This window comes from Pelecanus crispus, chromosome 9, assembly GCF_030463565.1.
Source record: "Pelecanus crispus isolate bPelCri1 chromosome 9, bPelCri1.pri, whole genome shotgun sequence".
Classification (NCBI taxonomy): Eukaryota; Metazoa; Chordata; class Aves; order Pelecaniformes; family Pelecanidae; genus Pelecanus; species Pelecanus crispus.
The window spans coordinates 30430020-30441698 of NC_134651.1; the positions used below are offsets into that span (position 1 = coordinate 30430020).

At 41.5% G+C, this 11679-nt stretch overlaps 1 protein-coding gene across 3 annotated transcripts in view; it reads left to right on the forward strand.

Moving 5' to 3' along the window:
- The window catches only part of UBXN7 (UBX domain protein 7), a 33321-nt gene extending 27656 nt beyond the window's left edge, over positions 1–5665 (forward strand). For 2 of the 3 annotated variants that reach the window (XM_075716514.1, XM_075716515.1), the window contains exons 10-11: positions 150–229; positions 4840–5665. In XM_075716514.1, coding sequence (XP_075572629.1) covers positions 150–229; positions 4840–5001 — 242 coding nt within the window. In that variant the 3' untranslated portion in view covers positions 5002–5665. The remainder of the gene's footprint in view (positions 1–149; positions 230–4839) is intronic. The other variant, XM_075716516.1, reaches the window with a different exon arrangement.
- Positions 5666–11679: the final 6014 nt, after the last annotated feature.

Below are 11679 nucleotides of genomic sequence, written 5' to 3' on the forward strand. Positions count from 1 at the left end.
GTATATCTTCACAGGCTGGAACCTTTTATTTGTTTCCAGTCCCTAACCATGCTGTGCTGTGCAGTAAAGCGTGCCACCTAAAATCTACAGAAGAGCTCAATTCAGCTGCCTTGTCATTTGTTAACTTGTAGTAACTTCCTTTATGCTAGGACCAAAGGCACAGCTGATGCTAAGGTATCCAGATGGAAAGAGGGAACAAATTTCACTGCCCGAACAAGCTAAACTTCTGGTGAGTGGAGTTAATTGGAATCCTTGCTTGAGTACAGGAGAGCTGAAACTGGAGAATATCTTTTCCTGTGGTGGCACTATTGAAATTGGATCCAGTGAAAGTGGTATATCCAGGGAGTGCTTGCACTGTCATTCTGTTGTGTTTCTTCCGTGTCATTCCTCTCTCCTGATCAACAGGCTCTGCTGGCTCTGTATGTTTCCATTGTTGTGTGGGTTGTGTGTACACTCCAGTGTCTTCCTTAGTCCCAGAACTGCTAGTTTCCTTTCTAAAATTATTCTAAATGGCTTTTGCATTAATCATTAAATTACTGTAAAATACTCTCAGCTCATTCATTTCTGTTTGTTTTTCTTAAATGGAAAGGTTCAGTTGTGGCCCATGGTCAGACAATGGTAAAATCAAAGGCAAAACTCCTCATTCTTTTTCTCCATCTCTTTCACTGTACTTCCACACTCCCTTCTGGACGTGGATGACAGAGCAGACTTTGGAGGAAGTTCTCCCAAAACAAATTTGTTACAGTATTATTTAATTACTGTGCTAGGTGTGCATCTCAACTGTGCTTTGGGCTTGTTTACCTTGGAGAAGTTGATGTGGATGGTGTTTCCATCAAAATTTTGCAGGTGCTTATCTGGAAGCAGTGTGTAAAGAGGTCACTATATTCCTGTTAGCCGTGAGTTTTTATGACACAGTGGTCAGTTAAGCTCATTTTAATGTAATCAACCTAAAAGCTCTGTATTGAAGTCTTAGGGAAGGCAAAAACACACCTCTTCAGAAGGATCTTGTGCAGGTTTTGAAGAAAAGTGTCACATCTCCTACACAAAATGAGGCTATAACCAGGTCTGCAGCGCTCTGGAAATGTACAGTGTCTCAAGCTCATATTCTCATCCTTAACTCTTTTGCTTGAAAATAAAAGGAAAAAAAACGTTGCCTTTGTTACACTGTCATCTATCAAAACCAAGTGTAAGCGTAAGGTTGTAGACTGCCTGCAGTGCTACATGTGGAGTCCTGGGGCTGAAATATAAAGACTGAGGAACGCTGGCAGAGCATCGCTCTTACTGTAGGAACCAGCTTTACTTTCAGACCTTCATTCTTGCTCTGTCCTAGCATTCATCAGTTTATAATCTTTTTTCAAGTACTCTTTTATATCTTAACTGCTTTTTGAAAGCACCCTGTTAAATAAAGTTGCATGTATTATTAAACATGCAGCACCTTTGAATACTTAATTTATTTAGGTGATACATAGGTGTAATGTTGATATATTCCTGATAATCCTGACTTCTGGTTTGACTCCCTTTATGGACTGCAGTAGTTAAAGGAAGTTAATGTTGGCAGGCGATTTCCTTTGCTGCTGCCTGCTGTACAGTCAGCAGAGGAATTGAGGTGAGTGAAGGTTTGTGGGTAAAGATATATTTTTTTGCAGAGCTGAACAGGCAGCTTTTGTGCTCACGTCATGTGATCTTTTAAAGCCGTTTCAGTCAGATCAAGATTGAGTCTCAGATGTTTCTTTGTGAACATCATTTCCATGCTGATTTTTTTCAGCTCTCAGTTGCTTGCATTTTAAAGCTGTCCAGAACTCTAAAAAGAAATTGTTTAAGGAGACAGTTGCACTTTAGAAGTTTTAACTGATGGTACGATGTTGCCCTCCCACCAAGACTGGCTGTTTTTTAAAACATTCCTTTTTTTAATCATTGCATTGTTATCAATCAAGAGTGGCTTCTTTACACACTGTTGTTATCTCCAGGATGTGCTTATGTTTCCAATATTACCATAACCCTTTTTGTCCCCCCAGGCAAAAAAAAAGACTAAACACTGCCTTTTTATAGAAGCAATTGCTCATTGTGTGCAGTTAAGTAGATGACTTCACTCTGTTCAGCAGCTCAGCCCTTCGTCTGCAGTGCTGACTGGTTGCCTGAATAATATTGTCTACCAAGTGTTGTAAGGTGTGCAGGAAGGATTGGCCTTTAAATGGGGCAGGGGGGAGATGTGGGCAGTAAACGTAACTGGATTTTTAAATACAATGGTTTCTAAAGGAATTCTGTTCATCCTTGTTGCCTGAAAAAGAAGTCAAACCCGTTTACTTGCATTCCTCATCAGACACAGGCATTGTAATCTGCAAAGCCTGTTGGAGAACAGTCCAGGTAAAAGAGGAGGTTGGGGTGACAGTCTCCTCATACCGAAGGTTTGTGTGTGGATTTTGATGAATTCAAAAGAAATCTCTATGCAGGTACTTCCCTGGCTGTTCCATAGACATCAGATCTTGGAAAAGTCCAGGTTGAAAAGGATCCCTGGAGACATCATCTGGTCTAACCCTCCGTTGAAAGCTGGGCTGTAGATGAGGTTATCCAGGGCCCTCTTAAGCTGTGTTTAGAATAGTTCCAGCCAGGGACATTCCACTACTTCTCTGGGCAACTTACTCCAAAGTTTAATTTCTCTCACAGTAAAGAATTCCGTCCTTATATCCAGATGAAATTTCCCCTGGAGCAACTTGTGTATGTTGTCTCCTGTCACCGTGCATCTTTGTGAAAGAAATACCTTCATCTTCTGTACATTGGAACACTGTGATGATATTCCCAACAAACCATTTCCTTTCTAGGCTGAACAAATCCAAGTCTTTCAACCTTTCTTCATGTACCAAAGTATGTCCTGTTAGTCATTTTGATGGCCCTCCACTGGATCTTCTCCCGTTTTTCCTTGTCCTTCTTGAATGTGGAGAGACCAAAACTGAACACAGTATTCCAAGTGTGGCCCAGCAGAGTGGCATAATCACATCCCTTGATCTGCTGGCAATACTCTTGTTGATGCAGCCCAGGTTTGCTGTTGCTGCACGGGCACACTGCAGACGTGTTAAGCTTTTGTGATTGGTTTTGACAATCTCTTCATGACATCCTGCATCTTGGCTCTGGGCAAGGAGCAGGCTTCCAAGACTCAGAGTTAGGTTGGCAGTTGGGTGCCTCAGTCCCCTGCAGAAGGAGTCCCCTCCACCAGCATGCACTGCTGCTTCTCCATGCTGGTTTTGACGTGTTGAGTAGGACCAGTGGGTCCGGTTGTGTCTTGCAGTGGAAGTTGTCTGTCCTCTCCATTTGTTGCCAAGCCTTTATATGGGGTTTTTGACTGATTTTTTTTTTCTTTTTTTAATTTTTCCAAATGAGAGGAGAGCTGCTGTTTTGCTGCCACAGGTCATGAGTCTCCAGGGTGTCTTGTCCTGCAAGTTGCTGTCCTCCCTGTGTTTGAGTCTTGCTTCTGGTGAATCCCATTCTGTCTGCAGTGCAAGGCCTCAGTTCTTGCCTTTGCAGTGTTGCTGCCAGCATCCTACTGCTTTCCTGCTCATCTTCCCTGATGCAGGAGAACATCCTGACCTCTTCCTGCAGCTCCTTGACCTCATGCTCCATTCACACTGATGCCCCTGAGATATTAGGAAGAGTGCTGTGGGCTGTTGTGGGAGACCATATCCTGTGACATGTCAGCACGATATGACCAACAACTTTCTTACTAGAACACAAACACTAAAATGAACAGCCACCCAACTGATCTCCTGAGCCCCTTGCCTGTGAGCTGCGGCAGTAACTGCCAAGTGCGTGTTTGTGACCACTTCTTCTGGTGTGCTGGGTCGCTGTGGTCCTGAAGCGGCGGCTAAATAGTGAGAGGAAGCTAGTGGAATAATCAGTAGTAGTAGAAGCTTAATACTGCTATTTTTCTGCACCTCCTTGCACTTAATATACTGGCATAAGTTGCCCACCAAAACGATGTGAACAGTATTGTCAGGACCCCCTTGTTTCTTCATACTTTCTGTTTTATTACTTATTAATTGCCTTTTTCCCCCCTCTTTGAAAAGCTACAACTTTTCATTCTGCCTGAGTCTTGCTCTGTTGCTGTATCCCCTACGTTCTGCCAATCTACATTTCTCTATCCCTGTCTCTTTGTACTTTACACTATCATCTGCTGTGTTTCCTGATGAACTTGGGAAATCTCTCTCACTGTAGCATGGACATTAGCTCTTCTTGATATGTCTGCTTGTTGGGTGTGAGGCTGATACCTCTTCATCCAATGCCCTCTGTATCCTGCCCCAATTGCTATTGTAGAAAGAGAAGTCAATGAATTGAAAAGAGCCTGAAAAAAACCCCCAAATACTCATGCTTCTTGAAGGCAGGAAAAAATTAAATTTTTAGTAAAAATACTGCATTTATTTTTGTCAATGTTACCTGACAAAAATGCTTCTTTGGTGGCTTTTAGGTTTAATATAAGGGTAATATCTGATAAACAAGTGAGGGGGCTTCTGTTTTGGGGCACTTAAGGAATTTTTTTTTTTTTTTTTTTCAAATCTTATTTTACTGTGATTTGAATGTGTGATGTGGAATTCAGCTTGCTTGAATTAATGTACTATTATGTATGTCTTCTGTTTAAAGAATCAGTTAGGTAAGGGATCACTTGGTAATTAATTTTTATGATTATTCTTAACATGTGTGGGTAAAATTAGATATTAAAGTAAAAGAGGGTCTATACTATATACAAAATTTAAAAGTTTCCTTTGTCTGCGATTATCAACTTCTTTTTTTAAAGGAAAATGTATGTTGTTCTGAATTATATGACACTTCTTTGCCTTTCTTTCTCTCCAGGCTCTTGTGAAACATGTCCAGTCAAAAGGATACCCCAATGAACGCTTTGAGCTTCTCACCAACTTCCCTCGAAGGAAACTCTCCCACCTGGACTATGAGATCACATTACAGGAGGCAGGCCTGTGTCCTCAAGAGACTGTCTTTGTTCAGGAAAGGAATTAGCACCGTGGCCTGAGTTCTCCCAGCCTTCTTCCCATCTCCTCTTTGCCTGGGACACCAACTCATTGAATATGTAGTTGAGAGTCATAGGATTGCAGTGCTGAAATCAGACAGGCAGCTGGCTGGCCCCTCTCTCTCTTCTTCCCTTCTCCTGCTCTAGTGACCAAATGAGAGTGTTCAAAGTTTCCTCAGCCTGGGCCCTGCAGAGAGCATTAGGAATAACATCTTTCCTTTGTTTTCATGGAATAAAGTAAAATGGTGATCTGTGCATCCAGTATGCTGGGGCTTGGAGTGGCCATAATACACATACCCTTCTTGCTGCTATTCTTAAGTCTGTTTTGTTTAATTTATTTTTGAAAATAGTGTGTGATAAGGCACTGAGTCATCTCTCTGTAAGGAGAGAGTGTAATCTTCAGTGCAGTCTTTCCTTTGTTTTGATTCTCTACACAAAAGGTCTCCATTAACCTTACAGCCCTCTTAAGGGTTCACTTATCTAGCGCTCTACAGAAACTTTGTCTTTGGGAAGGAGTTGGGTTGAGCTGTGGTGAGATACTTTGCCTCCATCTAATTTAAAGTCTTCTAGATTGCATGCGTGTTTTCCTCCTGCTTTAAATGCTGCCAGTGGACATAGTAAAAAACAAAACAAAACCCATAACAAAAAAAAAACCAACCCCAAAAAACTAGCTGTACTGGGATTGACTGCTTGGCCCAGAGGGAAAGCTGTGTGTCCACTGTTGGAGCAGAAGTGACTCCTTGGTAGAAGTAGGTGAGGTTTCCATTTGTTCTCTCCCCAACATCCCCTCAGTGTCTCCTTTTTACTTTCTCTCAGGATTTTGCAAGTGATGATGGAAGTTGGCAGGATACTGTAAAGATCTTGGACTCTCTGGAAAACACCCGTCATAAAAATTTGACAGTTAATTGGCTTTTTTTCTTTGCATGGTGTTTTGTTTTGTTTTCCCCAGGAGTGACTAGCTGTGCAGGGGTTTTAGAGCCCTGACTGTGATTGAGCAGGACAGCAAGTCCTAGGCAGGTTTTATTTCATTGATTAAAAACATACACAGCCTTGCTGAACTGTGGAATGAATTAATGCTTTATAAAAGTCTTAACAGCCTGGTGGCTTGAATGCTCTAGGTGGCTTTCTATTCTATTTTCATGTTCATCTACCGTGACTTACCTCTAAATCTGGAAGGCTGTATGGAAAGCTACTCCTTTGTTTAGGCTTTCTTTCCAGCTCTGGAAGCTGGCATCAGAAGTCATGCAGGCATATCCTGTGTGTACACTGGCCCATGCGGAGTGCCCTATTTTTCAAATGTCTTCTCTAGACATTGAGCTGTTTTTCAGTTGGTGTTAGAGTAGGTATTACAGTGGGAAAAAAGTTAACTAACACAGCCATCCTCAAGGTGGATGTCAAATTTCTGTATTTACAGCTAAGAACTCAGTTTAGCATGCTCTTCATCAGTGAGGAATAAGACATGTGAGACCTGCCATAACTGCTAACTTTTTCTGCAGCTGTCAGATGATTATACTTGTTAAAGAAAAATACTTCAGTGGTCACAAATTTACCATAGATTAAAACTTTTCAAGATATTTTGCCTTTAATTTCATACTAGCCTGCATACTTTGGAGCCTTTAAATGTAGGAAATTGCAGAAAATGTCTTGCATTCCCCATGATAATATTAGCTCACAACTGTCTTCTCATAATTGAGGTTTTACATGTAATCATACAATTGTATAAATTGATTTCCCTTCTATACAAAAGCTATTTTGCATTCTACTGCAAGATGCAGTATCAGGAAAGCAAAATCTGACCGCAGTTTCCTGATCAACGGTTGATGTGACATCAGATGTCATTTTTGGTTTGTAAAGAGACCCTTTCATGGAGGCTGTGTCCCAGCATTAGAAAGTGACTTGCAGGGCCAGCAGAGGAGGGGGAGATGTTGGTGTTTGGCCTGTGAAGCAGCAGTGGCCCCTCTAGACTGAAGGATCCTTTGTGTTTCTAGGATACCCAAATTTGTAACTCGGACATACAAGAGAGCGGGACAGAAGGAAACCCTTTCTCTGTAGGTCTGATGATTCCCTAAGTAGCTTCAGCTGCCTAGATGAAATAACTCTGTTGCATTGGAACTCATTACCTCTTCTGTGGGTAACCACAAGAAAATTAAGGTGGGCTGCCGACAGGACGCAGTACCCAACACACGTATAGATAGTCCTTTCATGTCTCTCAGGCAGGCTGGGATAGGAACATGTTGACCTTTTCCGCTCTCCTGCCTGTTGCTGTCAGTGTAAGGCAGTGAGCCTTTGTGGTTCCACTGATTCCTCTTTTGAGTTGTTGCTGGTTGGCTGTGTTTGCTGGTGGAGGGCCAAATCGTTTTGGACAGGCTTGGGTTTGTATCTGCTCTGGGAACACTGTTCCACATCAGCTTTTAGAGCAGTTAAGTTAAACATACAAAATTGACTCTGCCTTTTCAGTCCTTGGTCTGTTTTATTGGTTGCTTCTCTTCTTCCCCCCTGCCCCTCCCTGGTTGTACTAATGTACGTGGGGCTAGGCTGTGATATGTTAAAATGATCTGATATAAAATAACTAACAGCTGTATCAGCAGTGGGGTAGAGGGGAAATTGCAGGCAGGAGCACAAACTTCTTCCATCAGTTCTGCTGCTGGAGAGATTGTGCACTGTGTGGTCCCATACTGTGAACCCTCCTTTCTTACCCCCTCTTTCAGAGCTAAGCGTGTGAGCTGCCGGGCAGCAGGCAGCTGACAGCTCCTTTCTTTTTTCTCTGCTTAGCTGTAAGGAAAGGAGTAACCTTACACTCATCTTGCTATCAAGAACAAAACTGGGAGCCCTGGGTTAGCTTTTCGTTGCTTTTGTTACACCAAGAGCAGCTCAGTCACCTCTCGCAAGGAAGCAAATGTTGTACTTGGCTGCTGCAAGTTTATTTTTAAACCATCATGAAATATGCTTCTCGAGCATGGTAAATGGTTTTGCCTGCTGGTGTAGGGGGACCAGGAGTGCTTATGCTCTCACTTAATTTTTTCTTTCTTGAGGTTTTATTTAGAAAAATTAATCTTTTTATAACCTAGCAGGGAAAGAAGAATGTGAAATTGAAGATTTACATTGAAAATGGGATTTTTCTTCCGTCTCACAGTTCCTAGTAGTTTATTCTGTTCCAAGAAATTATGAGCCTGTTCTGTTTTCTTTCTCTGGCACAATGTGTGTTTTCTTCCAGTTTTCTTTTGCTTTGGTCTGTGAGCAGGAGGCAGAGAACTTTTTTAAAAAATATGCATTCCTGCATGTGGGTCTTCTCTCCCTTCACTCCTCTCCCCTCTTTCCCCCTTCTTCCCAACCCAAATAAAAAGAGTGCTGCAGCACACAGGTCAATCAGCTGTGCTGTGGTGGCTGAAAGCTGTTAAGGAACAGCACCAACTGGGATACAGCCTCTTCAGATCTTCATTCATGTTGCAGCCCTTTGGAGTTTGGAGGAACATGTTTTGCTGGCCTGAGGAACATGGCTGAAAATGCTAACAAAGATATGCCTGCAACAGCTTGTAGCAGTGAAGGTGTAAGCTAGTTGGGCTCTAATTTTAAAGAACCTGTGTCACAATTGCTTCTAGGTGTTCAATCTAAAGTCCAAATTGCTTTTGACAAGGTTGGAAAAAATGTCTTAAATCTGATTGCAAAATAAGGTGTTGAAATATGAAGGACAAAGGAGAAAAATCCTTCAAAGACTGTGGTTTGTGGCTTCCTATGGGTGTTGCTTGGCCGTAATTTGCCTGTTGTGTTGCAAGGAGAGCCATGAGTTTGGAGGAGCAGACGTGCATGTAGACAGTGGAAGTCTTTCTGGGTAGAGAACTAACCAGAGCTAACGTGTTTCAAGCTGTAGCTTCTTGCTGCTTGTGGAGAAGTTTCCTTTGCAGGTGCTCTTCATCTAACAATGCTTTTTTTTGACATTTAACGTATAATTGCAGCTAATAGTCACAGTCACAACCTGTATTCAGAAAACAGGCAAAATGAGTGCTGGCTTTCCCTGCCAGGTGCTATTGACTAAGTCAAGCTGATTGACCAGCTTCAACCTCACAGCATTCCCTAGTGACATAAAAAGGGCAGATAAAGACTGTGCCAAACATTTCTGGGCATACTTGCATTATTTTCATTAGGCTTGGAATTAAGGTCTGCAGTTTCTACATTTCTGATGTTCATGGACTGAAGTATGGTGCCCTTCCTGATAAATCAGATAAGTTGACATCAATATTAAAAGAATGTGCATGTATGTGCATAATAGCCTTGTAAAATATAGTTGTCTATAACAAGGCACCCAAAGGTACCATTTCCTAAATAGATTTAAACAGTTTTGCATCAGCATACTTCCAGATCTCACTAGATCTGCTGCCTTGCTATTACAGGAGAATAACACCTCTTGTCTATAAAGCATGTCCATTGTTCACTGCTGCAAACAGCTTGTGTTTCATGTGGTTCACTACCTTCATAGCTGTGTTTTTTCAAGACTACCAAATTTATATACTCATCTGCACCAGCTTATACCAGCTTCCACTTTTGCTGGTGCTATGGTTTGTACCCTTGCAAAACCTGGCAGCTGGCTTTAGTACATGTTTTAATAAATAAACAAACCTTGCTGCTGAAGGGCCTGATTTCTCAAATTTCTGTTCTTGCCGCAGCACCAAGCTTGTTCGCAGGGACTCAAGAGCAACAAAGGCTAAATTAAAAGCAATTTTCTTTTGGGGACAAGGCATCACTTGGGCCTTTTTCTTTTTCTTTTTCTTTTTCTTTTTTTTTTTTTTTTTTTTTTGGTACCTACTTTCATCAGGTACCAAATGCTGTGGAGATGCATAAAATGTGGTGTTTGTGGTTGTTTTTCTAAAGCACATAGAAACATAACAGAGACCTGTGTGGGAATGTCCATGTGAATGGAAAGACGCATGTAATTTCAGGAACTTATCACTTAATTTTTATCCCTTCTTAGTTTTTAGTAAATGTCACTACTTCTTGTTTAATCCCTTTTTAGTCAAGTTAGTAAAAAAAAAAATAGGTAGTCCTGTTTTCCGAGAGAAGGAGGGGTAGCAGACATGTGCTTCAGATGGGTGAAGTGCAAAGTCTCAGTCCCGTAAAGACTGGGTGTGCCTTGTTTTAATAGATTTGAATGGAGCCTCTCCTCTCCCCCACCATTTCTTTTTATTTATTTTAACAGAAATTATTCTCTAGAAATGGAACAGCTACTGTTTTAAAGGCAAAACAAAACTCATGTTTTGACCCCTATATTGGCTGTCTGCATTGTTGGAAATACCCACAGTCGCATGTTTGGAGTTGATCTGAACATGTTTGATGACCGGCTGTTGAGGTCTGTTGCTTTACATTCTGCAAAGACAGTCTGGCCGAGGTTTTCTCTGTCCGAGCCCAAGATCTTAACACAGTTCGGTTATACTCTGCTATCTGCTCCTGAACCGGTGAGGTTAATGGATACCCTTTCTGTGATGTACAGGATGATTTTTTACTCCAGTCTCCTCTTGTCCATGAGGTGCTTAGTGGCTGTCCACTCCCAATAAATATAGCCATATGTATATACATATATATACACACACACATGTGGTTTTAATCAGGGAATGCAGCACTTAACATCGGTGCCTCAGCTTGCCTCGGTTTTATCTTCTGTTGTTTTACACGGGTATATTATGAGTGAGTGCAGAAGTTTGGGATTTTGTCAGTCTTTAATTACTGTGAGTGTCTGCAGTACAGAGAAAAGTCATTTTGTAACTGCTTGTTAAATGGTGCTGAGACTTTAAGGTATAGAAGGATATTAAAAGTACATGGAGCAGGGGGACGAGGTGCTATTTTATAGAACAGATTTATATGAAGAACATCTGGATAAAACTCAACTCGGAGATGTGGTGCCTCATCAGAGACACCAGACTAGGATAGATGATGTTTTTTTTTTTTTAAATGAGGCTGTTTCCTCTAATCGGTCAACTTACAGTTTCAAAATTATGACTTTGCCTGTTGTTTTTTACGGTAGTCACTTTTTTCTTCAATGATGGCGACTTCATGTGGGAGGAGAGAGAGGATTAATTTGGAAGATTTCAGCTCAGTGTGCTGGGAGGGACCAAACTCAAGGAAACCTCTGATCTATATACACAACTGCTGCATTTTTTTATAAATATATGTAAATGTCCTATTGTAATATTTGATCCTGGAAATAAAACAAACTGTTTTCAGTAGCTTTCTTCATCTCTTGGTTTTTGGGTTTGGGTTTGGGTTTTTTTTTTTTTGTTGTTGTTGTTCTAATGAAAGTCTGTCCCTGCATTACATGGAGAGTTCTGAGTTTTTCCTTAAGGTTATTTGGGTAAGAAGGAAAATCAAGCCGAGTTCCCTATGTGTGTGTACCTAACTTTTTAGTAAAATTGTCAGATTGGGTGCTTTTCTTTTTCCTTTGCCTCCTGGTCTGTGAATCTTGACTTGGCAGAATAGGTCCAGGTGCCATAGCTTCTGTTGAACCCCTGGGAAGTTTATGATTTTCCTGTCCTGGCTGTAGCTGCTTTCATTGGCATTGACTCTCTTTACAAAAAAGTAGCAGAAGCTGCAGCTCAGCTGAAGTCCAGATGTGTGTTATTTTAGATACTAGCTCCAGGTCTGCCCAGCCAGCAAGGACAGGGCTTGCCTGAATTTGCAGC